The sequence below is a fragment of the Cylas formicarius genome, unplaced genomic scaffold (genome assembly GCF_029955315.1).
Source record: "Cylas formicarius isolate icCylForm1 unplaced genomic scaffold, icCylForm1.1 PGA_scaffold_3__17_contigs__length_32017465, whole genome shotgun sequence".
NCBI classification, from domain to species: domain Eukaryota; kingdom Metazoa; phylum Arthropoda; class Insecta; order Coleoptera; family Brentidae; genus Cylas; species Cylas formicarius.
This window is the reverse complement of record NW_026844326.1, coordinates 30,394,044-30,413,849: the sequence shown is the minus strand read 5'-3', so window position 1 is coordinate 30,413,849 and position 19,806 is coordinate 30,394,044. Positions and strand designations below refer to the sequence as shown.

Here is a 19,806-nt window from a genome sequence, read left to right as displayed (position 1 = left end):
AAAATCTCGCAGAAATCTTTTACATGTTTTTTTTTAAAGATTAAGTACAAACTTTTCACAATACTTCGTTATTCGAATGTTAGGCCCCTCTAGTTTATCTGTTCTCCTAAGCTAATACTGGCGTTTTGCTGGGGTTTTAAGGTTTAATAAAAGCGTATCGTATTTTTGGTACCTAAGAAACGCGAAATGCAACAAACAACTGCAAATATTACAACGCAAAGTTAAACAACGGCATAATTAACAAAAAAACTTAATCCTACTTCGGTTATCAACAAAAAATAAAAGTTTAATAGTGTAAAACGCGTATATAAAAAATCTTTGGACTTTGTAAACAACAACTACACCCTAAATATTCATGTACTACTTACGTTTTTGAGCAAATGAACCCTATAATAGTCAAATTTTGCCGAGCAGGCAATTTTGACGGATATATTCACAGTTCACATAAATAAACGATAAATACATCATGACTCATTACTGGCAATATTCAAGCTCTACATATATCTAGTATGCCTTGGAAACGGTAACCAGAACTAACCAAAACTATTGGCTTTGTTCTCTGATCGATCACGATAAATGTCACTTATAAATAACCACCATATTCGCGAATTTATCCTCCGATGGTGGGGCTGCGAAACGTAAACAAACATGACTATCAACTATGATAACGTTTTTTCCGTCAGAGGTCTCATTAAATTGTTAAATAGCGCGATCTAAAATTCGTAAGTAAAAACGTTTCTAAAATAACGAAAAAAAGCCTATCTGTCAAAAATTTTTTCTGTTCTATAGATGACATTATTGTTACGGCAACAAAACAATTTGATCCAATATCATAAGAGCATGGAATCAGAGCGATTCGTTCCTTTTTTCGGATTTTTTATAAACGATATAGAAATTAAGTGGATACTTTAAATATAAAAAGCTCTTATGAGACTCGGATGAAAAAAAAATATGTGCCACAAATTGCGAAAAATATAAAAATAAAATGGCCGGCGCCAATTAAATAATAACGGAAATTTTAAGGAAGAAAAGGTAAATGAAGTTTTTACAGAGTTACTTGTTAAACCAAAAATCGGAGATAGATAGTGCATTTGTTAATATTTCTGATACATAACTAATAGGCTAGTGTGACAATTATTTTTCTTTTCTTTGTTATTGATGTTTTAATAAATATTAAGATTTAATTGTTTTATGGAACAAGAAATTATTTTTATTTTTATGAATAATTTCTATTTTTAACTTGTAAAGAATACTCGACATTTAAACGCACTTTATGTATATTATATGCTATTTGATTAAAAACCATTAAAATTGTGAGATATTACCAAAAGGAAGTTCCCATAAAAATAAAAATGCGTTGCCATTGGTTGTGACGTCAGACCGTTGTATTTCAATCTAGGCGTGCGTAAGCAGACATTGCAATAACACGTAAAATAATGAATCTCTTTCTTTTGTCATTTTCGGAGAAAGTTTTGTTTAATTTTGCTTCATTTGGTGGTTCTAATTTAATGGTGTCATTTATACGAAAATTTAACTTAAGACTTAATTAAATTTTAAAATTTTTTCCACTTCGTGATTAAATTAAATTTAACATTACAGTTATTATTAGCTGAATTATTTAAATATTTATAAATATATATAAATATTTATAAATATATTATTTTGTATACATTGACATTAAAATTTTTTTTAATAAGTAAAATTAAAAACAAGATATATTGTAGGCTTTACTGGTAAACAAGTTTACCCAAGCCTATTTATTTATATTTAGATATGCATTTTCACAAACGTGAATGTTTGTGCTCTTCGTAAAACAACCCCCTACATCTCTTTTAAGTACTTTTAGCCATTTTATTCATACAGAAAGGAAGACAAATACACAAATTGAGCATTAAACCCTTAAAAACCGAGACTAACGACGAAATCCTCGAAATATTCGTACTTTCCTGCGGTGTGACGTCACATCGGCTGCCCCGCATTTTGCTTTGTTTAATTATTTATTGCGAAACAGGTGTTGCGATTTAAAGATTCATATTTGGCATAATGTGTTTTCTTATATAAACACATATTTTGGTTAAAAAAAAAAGCAAGTTTCTTATGATTTTAGTAAAATGAAAACGAAACCATTAACGGAGACGCCATGACACCAGCTTACTATATGTATACCCTTATTTATTATTTGGTATCGCCCCGGCCACAGACCACCGAACAGGTCTCGTACGATGACGTCAAATTAAGACCACCCGAAATGTATACCTGTCATTTGATAGAAACGTTTATTAAACGGCTTGTAAAAATCCCGCAGTTTTTGCAGTGCCGCGGGATCGACGTACGGGTGGCTCCTACCCTTGGTCTTGCCTAAACAGTGGGGCGTGCTGTTACCCTCGCTTTTAAACAGACACGGGAAACCCTTGGTGGAGTTAAAGTAAAAATGCTTCTCCGTCACCACTTTTTTTAACCCCAAAAAATCCTGAACACGTTTAAGCTCGATGGCTGGGTCCAATATTAAACGTTCGCCGCTTATAAATAAAAACTGCGACAAGGGGAAATATTTGAGCCACCTGGTGAGGTACTTATGGTAGAGACCGAGCTTAACGGGACCGTAGGAGGTATCGATCGAGCCCCCGCCTCCTCTGGAAAACGCCAGGGTTTCGAAGGGTTTCATGTCGGGATGTTTCGAAATCGCCTGCGTGTAATCGGAAATCGCCCTACGGCAGGCCCGGAGGTTACACCCCGTCGCCAGCATTCGCCTCACTTACCTCGTAACCGGGTCGCGAACCACGACCAACAACTTAGTCGACGGATTCATCATTTGCACCCGTTTCGGGGCCTCTTTGGTAATGAAATACGAAGGGGATTTCTCGATCGTTAACTGGCCCTCCAGCGTGGGAGGCATGTGCCCCCGGTACCACTGGAAGCCCTTTTCGTAATTTTTATCGAAAAAGTGCACTTCGCTACCCGCCGCCCTTACGTCGGGGTGCAGCCGGATGAACTCCAAAAGAGCCCTCGTGCCGCCCTTCTTAACCCCTTGAATTAAAACTCATTGTTTATCTTTACAATCCCCAAAAAACCGACATACCGATTATCAAAGCGCTGGGTAGCTGCCTTTCGGGCCGAAGACCTTGTTCTTTAAAGAACTTGTATTTTGGGGATATGTCAGTCTCGTTTCCTTCAATTAAAGAGACGACACGCACCGACGTCGTGTAGTGCACCAACGGAAATTTGATATCCCTATTTGAACTTGTAGTCGGAATGCGCTGCCACTAGCACAACCCAAGGTTCCTCAAGAATTTTTACACATCAATCTGTACTCACCTTCGGTAGGGAACTTGATATGTTCGACATCAAACAGGTATTAAACCCTAAACTGATATAAAACGATATAGCGGCCAATAAAATTAAACCTATGGTAATTTTCTTCGATACGGAGAATTCCATAACAGTCTCTCGCGTTGACCATTGCCTTGACGCGTTACATCTAAAATTAAAGGAAAAAAAACGCGTTTATTTGTGTCCGCTAATTATATGCACAATTCCAAACTAGTTCAGGAATTAATTGCATAATTCATGACCGCATACTTACCGCTCTTCCTTTTTTTTGCACGAGAAGCAAAACTACGACGAGAACGGCGTTACGTCCGCGGATTCTTCGTCGCGCAACCAGCGCGTTTTTTTGAGATAAATTTTCGTAAAGGCGCGAAGTCCCGTGTAAATCGGATATCGAAATTGTTGTTGTTAGACGCCATAAGTAACAACCACCATAATTTGTAAACAAATTGTATTACGTCACGGCCAGAGAATACAGGCAAGGACAAGGCCAATGCGTACGGCTTCGCCGCCGTGCGATCATCCGTGACGCTTAGGTTGACAACCGATTAGGAGTCTGTGGGCCGCGCATAACCTCGCACACCTAAACCACTAATCATCATCGATTTTGTGTTTCATCTTTGGTGCGACAAAAACTTTATCGTAGCGGCGCGTACAAGAAAATACGTTAAACCGAGATGAATATCACTTCGGCGGCGGGTGTAATTTCCCTGTTGGAGGAACCGAGGCCGGAACTAAAAATTTTCGCTTTGAAAAAATTGGACAACATAGTGGACGAATTTTGGCCCGAGATTTCCGAGGCCATCGAGAAAATCGAGATCCTACACGAAGACAAGCAGTTCCAGCAACACCAGCTCGCCGCTTTGGTAGCGAGTAAGGTTTATTATCATTTGGGCGCTTTCGAGGACTCTTTAACGTACGCGCTGGGCGCTGGGGAACTATTTGATGTTAACGCTCGTACCGAGTACGTCGAGACTACTTTATCAAAGTGCATCGACTATTATACGCAACAGAGGATAGCTCTCGCAGACGAGGTAACTGACGCTAAACCAATAGACCCTCGACTCGAGGCGATCGTCAACCGGATGTTCCAAAGATGTCTCGACGACGGGCAGTACCGCCAGGCCTTAGGTTTGGCATTGGAAACGCGCAGGATGGATGTGTTCGAATCCTCAATCACCCAGTCCGAAGATGTCATCAATATGCTCAGCTATGCTTTCCAAGTGGCGATGAGTTTGATTCAGAACCGCGGTTTCCGCAACACCGTTCTACGCTCGTTGGTCGGCCTTTACAGGGGCCTCGGCACCCCCGATTATGTCAACATGTGCCAGTGTTTGATTTTCTTGGAAGACCCCCTGTCGGTTGCAGAAATTCTTGACAAATTGGTCCAAGGTAATGAAGAAAACCAACTGATGTCGTATCAAATCGCGTTCGATATGTACGAATCGGCGACGCAGCAGTTTTTGGAGAGGGTGACGTCAGCTTTGAGGTTAACTGCTCCCATTCCTCACCTACTTGAGGAGAAATCTAAACCCAATCAAACACCGAAGGAGGGCGAGGAGAACGTCAAAGAAACGCCTCAGCCCGAAGTGAAGGAAAAATCGCTGGACAATCTAAGTGACAGTGACAAAGAACACCAGGCGAGACTAGAGAAACTGATCACTATCTTATCGGGAGAGATAACGATCGAGTTACACCTGCAGTTTTTAATCAGATCCAACAACGCCGACCTTTTGATCCTCAAACAGACCAAGGAAACCATTCGAGTCAGCATATGCCATACGGCGACGGTTATAGCGAACGCGTTCATGCACAGTGGCACCACCAGTGACCAATTCCTCAGGGACAATCTGGAATGGCTTGCGAGGGCGACCAACTGGGCCAAATTGTCCGCCACGGCGTCTCTCGGAGTGATCCACAGGGGCCACGAGCAGGAAGCCCTGGTGCTCATGCAGAGTTATCTCCCGAAAGAGGTGGGTCCCAGTTCAGGCTACTCCGAAGGCGGAGGCCTCTACGCGTTGGGACTGATCCACGCCAACCACGGCGCCAAAATTATGGACTACCTGTTGGGTCAGTTGAAGGACGCGCAAAACGAAATGGTCAGGCACGGGGGGTGCCTGGGGCTCGGCCTCGCCGCTATGGGCACCCACCGACAGGACGTTTATGAACAATTAAAATTCAACTTGTACCAGGACGATGCCAACACGGGAGAAGCGGCCGGGATAGCGATGGGTATTGTTTAGTTTTTATTTTATTAAAAGTAGCAATTATCAAAGTGCCCAAACTCTTCATTTTTAACAACAGTTCAGCGTCCATGGACCTGCAGACTGCAGAACTCTTTTCCTAGTACTTCGGCTCAGTTTATGTCAATAATTTCCTTGACATGCCAGCCTCCACATAACTTGTATAAATTCATAATCTGAATTTCAGATACTGATTCAGGAAAAACTTCTTCAGCAGGGAATATTTGCTGCTGTAAGGGGGTCAAGTTTTCTGACTAATGTGGCTAACTACCACCCTATTAGGCCTCGATGCCATTCAAAAAGTATTCGAAAAATTGGTCACAAAGATTTTGACTTTGTGCTTAGGATCTGACATTATTTATGAGCAGTTGGGTTTCAACAAATGCTTATGTACCGAATTGAACTTTCTTACTTAGCTGGATGTGCTGGTGAACACCTTGGAGGGGGGGAAGAAATACACTCAATAAATACAGACGTTTGACAGGGTACACTTTGGCTCTGGATAGAAAGTTACGTCACTGGAATGTCCAGTGCATTTGAACAACTTCAAATCTTAGTCTCATTGAGGTTCTCACCTAGGCCCTCTTCTATTTAATATCTTTATCAATGGCATTAAATCATATTTTAAGCATAGTTTTTTCCTTTTTATACATACACAATGTGTTAATTTTTTTTATAATTATGCAAATTGAAAAGGAGTTAGAGATATTTTGAATTTTATTTTTACATTTTTTTATTCGATTTTAACGTTTCTAGTACTTTCTTTTAACTTTTCTTTAAGCACTTTTTTGTCGACATTGATTTTTAGTTCATTAGCTAATTCATTCAAATAATTTTCTGCATAAAACACATGACTTACTTTTATAATGGCCAATTGGTGTCGCTGTAAAATAATACTTTTATTACAAGTGATATTTGACACATATATATTGATACACCATAGAATTTACTACAAAGGCTTGTTTGATACTCTGTCTATAAGTATTTGTTTTTTCTTTAGTGTCTTAGTCACTTTAACATCCCATTTTATATTATAGTCATAAGTTATGCGTAGATATTTACTACTGGTAACTCATTTTGGACCCCTACAACTTGGCATCTATCTTAAGATCAAACATACACTTGTATAATGTGGTCAACTGTATCAAAAGCTTTTGTCACAAGTCACAAGAGTTGGTAGGCTGAGACTTAAGTTTTCATAGATAAATTTACTAAGTAAAGCTAAGCATCATCTGTGCATTCTTTTTTAAGGAAGCCAAATAATCTTAATATGTCCTGTTTATAAATCTTAGCAAGATTTGAAATTAATTGAATCGGACGATAGTTGTTCACCAAATTTCTTATAAACTGCCTTGAACTGTCTTGAATTAATATGTGAATGTGAGCCAATACTGGGGTTATGTCTCTCTATATTATTGTTGATTTTTGAGTGTGTTTTGTCATAACATTTTATAAATTGTTTGTTAGGCACCTTAAACCAAGCCAAGCCTAAGCAGATTCAACTCTAAAATGTATTTAATTATACTCAATATACTCTTTCCTCAAGATACGCAAGTTTTCAACTATCACATTCTGGCAAATCTCAATATCTTTACAGCTTTACAGTAGTCAAAATGAAGACCTTTATGAAAAAAACTTCCTCAATCTCTTATTACACCCACAAAATTAAACATGGTCCATTATTCGGAATCGGATGCACAAACATTCGGCACCATTATTGCAGGAATGGTAATGTTGGGTTCGAAGAATGCGTCGGCCATCGAGGACATGGTAGCTTACGCCCAAGAGAGCCAGCACGAGAAGATACTGCGCGGTCTGGCCGTCGGCATATCTTTCAACATGTACGGCCGTCTCGAGGAGGCGGAGCCGCTTATCCGTCAACTGAGTACCGACAAAGACCCCATCTTGCGCCGTTCCGGCATGTACACCATCGCGATGGCATACTGCGGCACGGGACACAACCAGGCCATCAGAAGGTTGCTCCACGTCGCTGTCTCTGACGTCAACGACGACGTCCGCAGGGCGGCGGTCACCGCCTTAGGGTTCCTCTTGTTCCGTACGCCCGAACAGTGCCCCAGTGTCGTCTCCCTCCTCGCGGAATCTTATAACCCTCACGTTCGTTACGGGGCCGCCATGGCCTTGGGTATAGCATGCGCGGGTACCGGTCTACGCGAAGCCATAGCGCTACTAGAGCCCATAGTGATGTTCGATCCCGTCAATTTCGTTAGGCAGGGGGCCCTGATCGCGTCCGCGATGATACTCATCCAGCAAACGGAGCAGACGTGCCCCAAGGTAACTTTCTTCAGGCAGACGTACGCCCAGGTTATCGCCAACAAACACGAGGACGTGATGGCCAAGTTCGGCGCCATATTGGCGCAGGGTATCATAGACGCGGGCGGTCGCAACGTTACGCTCTCCCTGCAGTCCCGTACCGGCCACACCAACATGCTCGCGGTGGTCGGTACCTTGGTGTTCACCCAGTACTGGTACTGGTTCCCGCTTGCCCATTGCTTGGCCCTCGCTTTTACCCCCACCTCTTTGATCGCGTTGAACGCGCAGCTCAAGATGCCCAAGCTCGAGATAAAATCAAACGCGAAGCCCAGCCTGTACGCTTACCCCGCCCCCATGGAGGAGAAGAAGAGGGAGGAACGCGAAAAGGTAAGGCTTTCATGTGGTATTAATGCACTCCTTCAATGTACTGCCGCAAAGTAGCCAAAACCAGTTTTTTTATTTAAAAAATCAACTATTATTACTTCTTTGCTCACACTTCACAATATTGGCCTGAATTAGTTTCTTCATGTAAATCACAATGTGAGAGAAACACTTTGGTGAAAAAGACTGACGCAAAAGTTATAATTTATGGCTGCTCTGCGCCTATTTTGAATTTACTGTGCAAAGACAAATACAAAACGTCAAAGGAAACACCCTGTATATATCAACATTTTTTAATTCTTTGTTAAAATAAATGTCACTTTCTTAAGAAATTACTATTCGAATTTTGCATAGTTTAGGCAGAAAATAATGTTTTTTTTTTTTTCATATTTTAATGGCCCCATAAAAAATTGTGTTGTGGCGCTACTGATCCAGGTATTGCCACGAAAATTTAACCACAGACTAAAGAGATGATGCAGTCCTCGATCAGTTTGACAGATGCGCCTCAGCTATACAGGTGGTGCCATTTTGGCGAATTCTATTAACAAAATCTCAAGATTTTCAAATGGAAATAGAGTAAGTTTGTAACTTATCTTATATTAAAATTTTACTTACTTTTTGAGATATTCGAAGTTTAAGATAACTCGTTGGCAATATCAGGTACTTTATTATACACTAACAAAAAACTTGACAACTATGAACTTTCTAATTAGGAATATTAAAAACAACAAAAACAAACAGAAATGTCAAAATATTGTGATGTCATAGCCAACTTCATTTTAAAATATTTTGATTTTGTTGTTTTGATGCCAGATAAAACGAGCATTTTAAGAGGAACATTTTAAACTAAACTTTATGGAGCGAATTAACGAACTCTTTTTAGTTAACCTTTTGTTTTAAAAACTAATTTATTCGAATTTGTTAACTTGTTTAGTTATTAAGTTATTATTACATGAAAAATGAAGTTATATTAAATCTGTAATAGTATAGAGTCGATTTTTTTCATTTTTTTTTGTATTGTTAGCAATAGGTTTTATTTGTATATCTGGAATATTATATCTTTAAAAGAAGTAGTATCAATACCTGGATCGGTGGCGTCACAACACATTTTTATATGGGGCAATCAAAATATTGAAAAAAACACATAATCTCAATTTTTTCCTAAATTATGCAAAATTTGAATAGCAATTTCTTAAGAAAGTGACCTTTATTTTAACCAAGGATTCCAAAAATGTCGAAATATTGTGGTGCTGTATGAACAAAATTATAATATTTTTAATCCTCAGGAGAGTCCAAGAAACTTTTGTACGGAGCTATTTGTCGTATATCATACGGGTTTCCAGATCGTATAGTGAATCGTTTTATTTGGCAGGCGGTGGACGTCACTCAGTGGGATATATTATTAAAAATGGTAAAGAAAACAAAAAACATATCGATTCGACCATTCACTACAAGGTGGTCTTAAACATACACCACATTTTAACACCAATATCTGTTTCTTTGGCATTTAAAAATGTGGTCATTATTATTATTTTTTATTTCTCTCTGACGGGGGTAAAAGAAACCGAACCGGAGATCCCAAATTTTTTTAAAAAAAATCATTTCGAATATACAAAAACACTAACAGTTTCGATTCAGGTGCAGACAGCGGTGCTCAGTATAGCGGCAAGGCTGCGCAGGCGTGATTACGAGCGCAAGCATCGCGACGAGAAAATGGAGGTCGACGACGACAAAGACGAGAAGAAAGAGAAAGCGGCGACGTCCGCGGATAAGAAGGAAGAAAAGGAGGAGAAAAAAAAGGAACCGGAACCGAACTTCGAGATATTGCAGAATCCCGCTAGGGTGATGAGGCAGCAGCTGAAAGTGATCGCCCTGAACGATAACAGTCAGTATGTGCCCTCGAAAGAAGTATCCATAGGCGGGATCATAATGGTGCGTAACTTGAAACCCGGGGAGGAGGAGTTGGTGGAGCCGGTGCAGGCGTTCGGGCCCAAGGGTGACGAGGAGAAGGAGCCCGAACCGCCAGAACCCTTCGAATGGTTGGAGGATTGATAAATTTGTGTAATTGTATTGAATCCCGCTTTGCATATTTAATAGATGTTTTTTTCTATCCCTCTGTATTTACTTCGTTTTTATATCACGCCTTTAATAAGAAGAAAAAAGAAAAGAAAAAGAAATACACATAATTGCTCTTCCAGAAGCCTGGATCTACCAAAATGAGATGCCATATTTTAATCTGCCAAATTATAATGCTGTGTACAGCGATGCAGAAGACTCCAGAGGTGAAGGGGTGTGTCTATTTCTTAAAAAAAAAAACTTAGAATATGAACAAACCGCTATTTATTTATTTAACACAGCAAAATGCTAATACAACAATGTGTGGGACGTCCCTGTCCCGCGGGTCCCAAAGAAATACTGGCTAGTTGACATATACCATAGGATTAATTCGTCAGGGCAGTGCTGGGGGTCGTTCAAGTGATTGTAGGGGTCGGACAGGATTACGAATAACTCTGTAAACAGCCACGTCTCCACGTGTTCAGTGATATTCAGAACAATTGAAATAAAGTTTTTTGTGGGTGCCGGGGGGCGGACCGCCTGCATGGATGGTTGAAAACAATATCTAACAACCATGGAGTGCAGCGCCTGTCGAAATAATATTATTTATAAAATTAAACCGGCAGGAAAAGCTGCAGAAAAGTGCCCAGGAAATCTTCAGAACTACGAAGTAGAACAAGTTAAGATAAGGCCCCCGCGGAAAACTGGCAAAAATCCTAGTGGAGGGGAATTCGCAGATTGCCATAGGCAAACTTTTCAGTCCTATTTAAATCAATGTAGAACAGAAGTTAAAATAAAAGGACGTAATAAATTGAATCATTGGATTATTAATGCCTTGATTAACCTATTAACACTCGAGACAAACTAAAAAAACAACTTCAGAAAAATTACAACATTTGTCTAATTCATTTTTGTCTAATGTTAAGAATAACTATTATAGGCATAAAATCGAAGAAAACAAGAATAATCTTAGGAAAATATGTCAACTAGTTTCAGATGCTTTTAATGAAGACAGCCAAAAATCAAATTATAATTTTCAAATTGTAAACCACAATAATGAGAGTTTTGATAAGGATATTAGCATGGCCAACTTCTGTAACCAGTACTTTGCAAGTGTAGGCGTAGAAATGAAGAAAAATATTGCATTTAATGACAGTTTGGAGTCTGACATTGCAGGGATTAGCGCAGTGAGTGACAATGACCTTGTGAAACATATTCACAGTTTCAAGTCCGCTGATGCCCCCGGCTATGACAGCATAATGTCCAAAGATATTAAAATTTTTCATAATCTTAAACAGCTACCATAATAGACCACATCTTAACAAAGAAAAATATGAACTATAATATTGGTCTTACAGATCACGCATTCTGACAGCAAAATCACATCAGAATATCATAAAAAACATTCAAAAATACATAATAAAAAAATTACAGGCAAATGCGTAGAAACTTTAAAAATTACACTACAAACTCAACAACATTTAGTAAATTAACAGAAATAATAACATCAAAAACTGAATGTACACAAATAAGATAAAAATACACAACAACTGGATAAAAACTAACTTTATAGAAAAACTTAGAGAGAGAACAACCTCTACAAAAGATGGAACTTGCTGATTAACATTCAAACTGAAAGAGACTTTAAAAAAACTAAAAAACGAAGTAAACGACTTACGGATAAAACTAAAACAGTATGAGGGAGAAAACTCAATGAAGCTGGGAAAACTCAAAAATAATGCGGGACGTTTTAAAGGAACTAAAAAACATAACAGGAGAGACTATTAAAGATGAACAGAAAATGGCAGGAGAGTTCAACACGCACTTCTCAGCAATTGCAAAAAAACTTGGCTTCAAAAATTAATCCTAATATAAATCAACGGTTTAGAGAAGAAGAATGTAAAAAACAGCTCACCTGGAGGGGGTAGTTTTGATGTCATTGTAGAAAAATTTGTTAACAATATCCTAGAAACTGACCCATTTCTTGATGAACTAAAGACAGCAAAAATAACACCAGTATGTAAAAAAGACTCACCAAAGGACCTTAGCAATTATAGGTCAATTTCTGTCCTAAATACATTTTTAAAAATAACTTAAAAAAGCATATTACAATTTATCGAAGAACAATAAGTTTGCCCATACCAATAGGGTTTCCAAAAAAACACCAGCACGTTAGGAGCCTCAGCAGACCTACTAGAGAACAAAATAAGTATGTTAACAATATTCATAGTTTTGCAAAAAACAGTTGACATTCATAAATTACAAAAAATGGGCATCAGGGGTGTTGCACGAAAACTTCTACAAACATACTCCAAGGACGGCAAACACTACACACAAATAAATAAATCAAAAAATAAAAAAGGAGGTTTGGACCTCTTCAGTATATCCTGTATACACAAAACCTTCGATACATACACGAAAACAAATTTTACAACCGCCACTTCACACAACACCACACGAACAAAACGAAATTAAAATTGTCCCAGAGTCTGCTTCGTCATAGTTCCGCAAAAGCGCTGCCAGCGCTTTACTTGCCACGCAAATAAATCAACTTTGCGAATTTAGTTGTAAATGTTTATATCATTCTTATACCATCTTTCGAACAAATCTTTTAATTCTTCATTTTTGAAACGTAAACTTTAATTTCTGCGATATATTTTTTTTTTGTTCTATGGTCCATGGAATTGTTTTCATTAGGAACGTTATTATGATATATCTGTGGTTATGTGTTTTTGTTGGCGGTTAAATAATTGATTCGGAAAAAGTTGGAACAAGCTGATTGCACCTAGCCGCGTCATTTTATCTCGTTAACGCCATCAAAATGATGAAAAGCGAGCAACACAAAAAAGTCATCATCAAGGTCGAGTCGGAAATTCATCAGGTAAATACTTTTTATAGGTTAGGGAGAAAAAACACTGGAATTTCGTTTCTATTTTTGCAGGAAAATGTTAAAAATACGCGGCGCACTCTAAAAACTTTACAACCGGCCGCACAGGACAAGGAAAATTTGGCGGGAAGGCCTCTCGCTGTGAAAGAGGCTAGGTTGACTTTGTATGTGTATTTCAATAGACTATTCAATAAGCTGTTGTTAATATATGTTTATCAGGGAAAACGACTCCAAAAAGAAGAACACGTCGCTAATGCACAAGAGTACCCAGACTGAGAAATATGTGACTAACGCAGAAGATTTGACTTCTGAAAATGCCAGCCCCGAATATTGGCGTCGTCTGGCGGAAAAGAGGCAGGAGGCCCTCGACGAAAGCTTCCTTGAGATCGAGAAGCTCAAGGGAGACATAGAAACTCTGCAAGAGGAGAATAAAATCTGCAAAGAAATGCTGCAAGAATCAAGAAATCTCGTAGAAGTGTTACAGGTAAATATTATCTGCTCGTTAAAGGGTTCCGAACAATTTTTATAATTTTTTTAGGAGATGATCGAAGAAGGTGACGCGGAAGAGGCGAAAGCGGGCGGCTCAAACACCAGTTAAAATCGGAATTTTTAATTTATTTTTGATTTAGAACATGAAAGTTCATATTGAATTTTGATATGTGTCACCAATTAAAATTTACTTTGACGCTACATTCTCAATTTGGTTAAGTTCAGGCTTATTTGACTGTTTCTTTTTTTTAAATAAAGGGCTTTTGACACATGTCTGCCTGAGTATATATTTTATCTGTTTTTCATTTATTCCTCTATTTATTTAATATTAATGTATTATTTTGGCTCCATTCAAATGATCTATCTCTGCCTGTGCTTCAACAGACGGGGTTGAAAAAAATCTGATAAATCTAAAACAAATATCTGAATTTTACGGTGGACTTAGAATGTGCCATTGCCATACCATCACCACACATTTTGATGCAATAAAGAATTTAAAAAATCCTAAGTTTACCATTCACGTACCTAACTCTTTTGCAAAATAAAATATCCTAGGAGTAAACGTAAACAAACAACGTTGCCAGTGTGATCCGCTCAAAAAGTACGCCAAACTCGAAAAGTACGAATTAAAAAGTAAAGGTACGCTTTTAAGAAGAAATAAATTTACGTAGTTATGTTACCAGAAATGTAAGACAAATATACTTTTGATCATTTAAGCGTTAAAATTATTAATAAGGAATTATTAATTAATAAAATAAGGTTAACTATTACAACCTCTTTGGACCCAGCGTCAGAGTCAGTCGCAGTTGTAGGAAAAAAAAGTATTTTTAAAAGTAAAAAATATCTACTGCTAAATCAATTAAAAAAAAACTTTTTGACAGTACGTTTAAAGTACTGTTGTATTAAAGGTACGTTTTTGGCACGGCGAAGATAAAAATTACGAAAATCCGTACCAAAAAGGATGTTTTGGCAACGCTAACAAACTTGCACAGGGTTGCCAGGCTGACAAAGGAGGTTTGTATTGCAGCAGTCTAAAATAATTCGGTCGATTTTACAGTACCACTACTATTCTGAACACTAAATTACAGAAACCAATTTTAAAGGACAAAACATTTGTAAATGCAACAACGGAATGTTGAAAGGGCAGAATTACAGATTACATTCACGATTAAAGTGGCGCTTATTTGAAATTGGTACACCTGGCAACCACCAACACGCATTCGCCGTTTGTTCACAGAACACCGATTTTGCAATGTGCGAACAATCTAGAACACCGTGGTCGCCAATTGACAGATCGTATTGCAGCGGTAAATTAAGTAGTAACCACGGTGAAAAATGTGCGCGGTTTTTATCGAAAATGTTCGATCTAACCGTTTTGCGAAGGTTTCAGCAAAACGGGCACTCGGCCAAAGATGACGGCCGCCAACGTCACGCGCCAGCGCTTTACGCGGGCAGCAACTACGTGACGTACCCGAATCTAAATGTGCAACAAGCAGGGTTAAAAAGGTCCAATTTGGACCTACCGGGCACATCTCGCGGGTCAAGGGGCACTTTTAATGTCGATGTTAAGAATCGCTCGATCGAATTTGCCGGTAGCAACAGGTCGTTAAATGAGAAATCGGCTACCGTTCAAAAGGTAAGGCGTGTGCGTAGCGTAGTATTCCTAGAAGGCTGGTATATTGCGCATGTGCGTATGTACCATCAAACAAACTTACGTGGGCTTCGTAATGGAACTTTTTTGGGTCAAATTTTCACAAATATCACTTAAATTTCAAACTGATAAAGACGCCCACGTATGTTAACCTATAGGAAAAAAAAAACAAAAATGGTCACGGCGCATGACTTTCAGCAGATAGTGGCGTTGCCAATAGTCGCTTAAATAAACTAACTGCACGTCTTAGTCGTTAGTACATCCGACTGTGAGGACATAGGATCTTATGTAGATATACCAGTGGATCTTACTTATTAGGTTATTTCCAACAGCCTATGAGGAATACTAGAACTAATGTCTAATAGTTCAATTGGTTGTACCACTACAAAAATTCTATCCCAGTATTTGGTACTCGCGTGCGATGGAATTAACTTATTGGGTATTATGGTTGGTGAAGTCATCACGGGAGTAGCAGGCGATATTTGAAATGAACGAGTTTTTTCCAGTTAATCTTTAATTTTGTGTTTAATGGTAAAAGTGAAGGACTGCCTATTGATACCATTAATGAAACACATTTTATACACATCTGATTTATTTCTCTTTTAGATATGAAAAAATTCTAAGTATATAATATAGCCAAAATATAGAACAACCTAAGCTAAAGTATCTTATAAATACAGTAAGATACTATATCTTGAACAAGACTCTAAAAGAATAACTAATATTTGACAGGTTTTCTGTCATTCTTTGATGAAAGTAGCTTTTTTCAGCCACGCAGCTATTGAATTCTCACATTCTTTTGATGTTTGTGATGTGTTTGCCTTCTTATCCGCATCTGAAAATGTTTTAGTTTCGAAAAAGGCAAGTTTTATATATCTGTACTTTATAAAAAAAATACATAAAAAAAGGGCGAGACTGGTATATTGTGTGTTTATAAAACAGATTTAAAAAATTCCCGCCTTTTAAGTAAAAGCTTGATTTGACGCTGAGAGTACTCTCATGAAAGCGATCTTACATGCTAATTTCCACGGTGATGTAGGTATACATTTATGTATTTCATTTCGTTAAATACAAACCTCATTAAACATTAAAAAAAATTTTAATGTGAAAATTGTGAAGGGTGATTTAATACATTGTTTTTGCGGGGCGTTTTTTGTATCCATTTTAAGAAAAAAATATACTAACTGTACTATATAAATAAAAATATAATTTTGTTCTGCGGGATTTTCTCTACCATTGCTTACTTAAATGAAAAATTAGTTTAGTTTTGAATGCCTAAATTTAACTACTCAAAAAACATGAGAAAGTGGATTTTATTTTTGTTTTCAAAAACTAAGCAATAAGATACGAAAAGAAGTCTAGAATCAAAAAAGGTATGTAATCTAAAACGTATATAGGTTAAAAAAAAAGTCAGTTTCTCTCTTTTAAAAAAGTATCAACTAAGCAATCACTATAATACACATTTTATTAAATTATATTTCTTATACTTTATTTATATTACCCTTACTTCCTATTTATTTTTAAAAAACATAATACCTACTTACCAAATTGTGGTGTATTTGGCAACACCGCGGGCCGACCAAAGAGTTAGTCTCAGCCGGTATGTCCAAGAGGCAACGACGTTTTCACGTGCGGTACCGTGGTCATATAAAGAACCTTTATTTTTGTGATATTAAAGTGGAAATAATTAACTATACTGTTTTCTTTCGAAAACCCAGTCCGCCGACATATCACAAATATTAATTTGGCCAATTTTAATTTTGAAAATATCTCCTTTTTCTTCATGCTCAACCAATTAAATTTCATTGCATAGTTATCATAAAGCTTTACTTAAATTCTTGCGAAGCCGGGCACTTCGCTCGGCACGTTGCCCATGCCGAAACCCAAGATGGCCGACACCGGCCGCGCCCAAAACAAGGACGACGAGGACCAAAGTCGGGCGTCCATCGACAAATCGCGCGCCAGGTTTCCAAAATTCGGGGTGAGACGACATCGACACGCGGACATTTGTTTTTCTCTTTCTATGCAATTTTAGACCCAGGAAACGGAGAAAACGTTTATTTTCACCGGGACGATCGAGCGCATCCTAAAGTGGGCGAAAATTTTCGAGAATCACTTTTGTTACTTCGAAGTGATCGGTAAGTGTGCCCGGAGCATTGTTTTGAACACAAAAAAAGATGCATAGTTGTTATCTGTGGACGGCGCGTTTTGAACGCGGCGTTGCCAAGTTTGTCCCAATCCCACGACTCAAATTAATTAATGCGATTAATTTCCTATCGCTGGGGGTTAATTTTAAGGGACTGGTTCGTGATTTAACGTTTTCAGCTCCCGTCATCGCGGTGAACCGGGGCAAAGTACAGTTCGAGCAGGTCATGTTGATGCGTGACAAAAAGGGTCCGGTGCTCCAGGTGGTTTACTACGGTAACGCCACCCACGTGAACATCGAAAACTTTCATTTTGAACAAGTTTTGAGGTAAACGCTCGTTGAAATAATATAATAATAATAAAAAAAAAAACTCTCCTAAAACTCCGCTAAAACTCTGTGACGTAATGTTTAAAGGGTTCTGGTGAACTGTAAATCCCCAATTTTTGATATAATTTTTTTTCCAAGAAAAATAATTATCAGGTAGACTTCAAGAGGCCTATTGAATACATGATTAACAAAAAATCAATTTATTTTTATTATTATTATATAAGGTGTTATCTGTGTTTGGAAAATAATGGACACGTTTGAACATTCTTCATACTTTATTTTGTAGTAACTTCTTTTTAGGTAATCATCAAATTTATTTTATCATATGGTCCGTGAAAAAAAAAAACACACACGATGTATTAAATAACAGACTAGTTCTTGAAGCCCTTCAAAACATCACAGATATGTTAATAAATGTTTCAAGTTCGACAGTTGCAAGGTTGCCATGTAATTATAATGTACCACAGGTTTAAGTTACTTTAGGTTATATATATGACAAGGTGTTATCTGTGTTTGGAAAATAATGGTCACGTGTGAATATTCTTCATACTTTTTAAGTTCTTTTTAAGTAATCATTTCACCATTTTTTTCTTGTATTTAACAATTTTTTTCTTCAAAATATAGAAATTTTCGATTACCACCAACCAAAACATTTTCTTTTCAAAAAATCGTCCACTGAACACACCGTACGTCGGCTCGGTGAGCATGAAACGCTCTCGGCTGAATTCGGGTTTAAATTTAGCGGCAAGCCGGCAACATGGCGATATAACTTCGAAAACCGTAGGTGTGTGGGTCGCATGGTAAGTCCGAACACGATGTCCGCCGTGACCATAAGGGGGGCGTTCCCGCAAGAGATCGAGACTTTGCCGAGACTGTGCTGCGTCTGCGACCGTGCCATTCAATATTTTTGCTCTTCCGCGTGAGCTCCCGCGGTATATTTTGTATGTACTTAGCCTGTAAATTTAGTTTCGCGTTATTTTTACGTGAACGCCGAGACTTTTATGGTCCCATTGTTAAACCGAAAGTAAAATTATAATAAAACCAATCCTACGTTTCGAGTGTTTATTGTGCCATAAAGCGATTCGTCCTTATAATCCCCTTCATCTCGCCTCCCGTGTCACCAAAATTGTATGATTAATGACGCCGATTTAAATCATTTCTAAAGTCTAAACAGGTATGGTCTGTTCATAGGTATAAGAAAGTGACCAATTGCTTTTGAATGATATTATTCAAGGATGGTCATTAACATACAATGGAACAAGATTATTACGTGAAGTTTCGGAATTTAAATTCAGGTAAAATTGTGGTCCGTAATAGAAAATAATTTTATACCTACCTGTGTTTAATATTCTTTGGATATCTTAATTAGGAGGCTTGAAAAAGATGGAACCGGTGTTAAATGTGGCAGAACTACCATATGGAAGTGTAATCAAAACATTTTAGATTTAAAAAAATTAACAAAAGGTAAGTTTTAATGGAATCTTTTAGAATTCGGAAAATTAGGATTTACAGAGAACAATAATGGCCAATTATTTACTTGGATGAAACCTCTTTCGACATTTATCGATGCCCCGGAAAAAGGTTGGGTTGACTCAACTGATAAGTGTAAAACAAACGCGCCATCAAAAAGAGGTAAAAGAAAGATGGTTGGATTTCAAATGGACTTTCACTGTCTGCGAAAAATATTAAAGATTCTGCTCTGGATTAACATGAAGACACCACCGCTGATTTATTTGAAAGTTGGTTTAAAAACAAACTAGTTTCAAACATTCCGCCTAATAGCGTCATTGTAATGGACAATGCAAGTTATTCCAGTAGACAGTTGATTAAAACCCTTTCCTCATGTGATACAAAATAAACAATCCAAAACTACATGTATAATAACGACATTTATTTTCTCGAAGATTATACCAAAAAGCAATTAATAGAGGGTCTACAAAGCAAGAACCTAGATATAAATAAATATTGTTTAGTATCTTTCCTAACAAAACCTCAAATAATTAAATTATAAGCAAAGTACGGACCTGTT

General features: G+C 37.8%; 4 protein-coding genes across 4 annotated transcripts; 3 read left to right on the top strand and 1 right to left on the bottom strand.

Annotated features, from left to right (window-relative positions):
* Window positions 1-13: 13 nt before the first annotated feature.
* Window positions 14-3,997, bottom strand: LOC132700130 (heparan sulfate glucosamine 3-O-sulfotransferase 3B1). Its single transcript, XM_060667259.1, has 5 exons — window positions 3,584-3,997; window positions 3,316-3,478; window positions 3,080-3,263; window positions 2,760-3,027; window positions 14-2,708 (listed from the first exon to the last, which is right to left on the bottom strand). Exons 2-5 carry the CDS (start codon window positions 3,436-3,438, stop codon window positions 2,234-2,236), a joined length of 1,050 nt encoding a protein of 349 aa, XP_060523242.1. The 5' UTR covers window positions 3,439-3,478; window positions 3,584-3,997; the 3' UTR covers window positions 14-2,233.
* On the top strand, window positions 3,996-10,539 carry LOC132700128 (26S proteasome non-ATPase regulatory subunit 1). Its single transcript, XM_060667256.1, has 3 exons — window positions 3,996-5,559; window positions 7,294-8,228; window positions 9,861-10,539. Exons 1-3 carry the CDS (start codon window positions 4,005-4,007, stop codon window positions 10,272-10,274), a joined length of 2,904 nt encoding a protein of 967 aa, XP_060523239.1. The 5' UTR covers window positions 3,996-4,004; the 3' UTR covers window positions 10,275-10,539.
* A 2,021-nt stretch (window positions 10,540-12,560) lies between these two features.
* LOC132700132 (uncharacterized) lies at window positions 12,561-13,926 on the top strand. The gene is made up of 4 exons (XM_060667262.1): window positions 12,561-13,158; window positions 13,219-13,328; window positions 13,384-13,648; window positions 13,703-13,926. Exons 1-4 carry the CDS (start codon window positions 13,099-13,101, stop codon window positions 13,760-13,762), a joined length of 495 nt encoding a protein of 164 aa, XP_060523245.1. The 5' UTR covers window positions 12,561-13,098; the 3' UTR covers window positions 13,763-13,926.
* A 968-nt stretch (window positions 13,927-14,894) lies between these two features.
* On the top strand, window positions 14,895-18,822 carry LOC132699681 (uncharacterized). The gene is made up of 6 exons (XM_060666529.1): window positions 14,895-14,990; window positions 15,037-15,289; window positions 17,151-17,285; window positions 17,340-17,442; window positions 17,630-17,777; window positions 18,562-18,822. Coding segments are annotated over exons 1-6 (780 nt in total). The 5' UTR covers window positions 14,895-14,988; the 3' UTR covers window positions 18,701-18,822.
* Window positions 18,823-19,806: the final 984 nt, after the last annotated feature.

Excerpts from the sequence above, each read along its gene's own strand:
- LOC132699681 (XM_060666529.1), top strand. Across the intron at positions 15,290-17,150 it reads AATCGGCTACCGTTCAAAAG|CCGGGCACTTCGCTCGGCAC; the intron begins GTAAGGCGTGTG and ends ATTCTTGCGAAG. Across the intron at positions 17,443-17,629 it reads TTGTTACTTCGAAGTGATCG|CTCCCGTCATCGCGGTGAAC; the intron begins GTAAGTGTGCCC and ends TAACGTTTTCAG.
- LOC132700132 (XM_060667262.1), top strand. The coding sequence starts at position 13,099 with ATGATGAAAAGCGAGCAACACAAAAAAGTCATCATCAAGGTCGAGTCG. Across the intron at positions 13,329-13,383 it reads AAAGAGGCTAGGTTGACTTT|GGAAAACGACTCCAAAAAGA; the intron begins GTATGTGTATTT and ends TATGTTTATCAG. Across the intron at positions 13,649-13,702 it reads ATCTCGTAGAAGTGTTACAG|GAGATGATCGAAGAAGGTGA; the intron begins GTAAATATTATC and ends TAATTTTTTTAG.
- LOC132700130 (XM_060667259.1), bottom strand. The coding sequence starts at position 3,438 with ATGGAATTCTCCGTATCGAAGAAAATTACCATAGGTTTAATTTTATTG. Across the intron at positions 3,264-3,315 it reads TATCAAGTTCCCTACCGAAG|TGGCAGCGCATTCCGACTAC; the intron begins GTGAGTACAGAT and ends GGGTTGTGCTAG. Across the intron at positions 2,709-2,759 it reads GTTCGCGACCCGGTTACGAG|GGCGATTTCCGATTACACGC; the intron begins GTAAGTGAGGCG and ends GGCCTGCCGTAG.
- LOC132700128 (XM_060667256.1), top strand. The coding sequence starts at position 4,005 with ATGAATATCACTTCGGCGGCGGGTGTAATTTCCCTGTTGGAGGAACCG. Across the intron at positions 5,560-7,293 it reads AGCGGCCGGGATAGCGATGG|GAATGGTAATGTTGGGTTCG; the intron begins GTATTGTTTAGT and ends CCATTATTGCAG. Across the intron at positions 8,229-9,860 it reads AGAGGGAGGAACGCGAAAAG|GTGCAGACAGCGGTGCTCAG; the intron begins GTAAGGCTTTCA and ends GTTTCGATTCAG.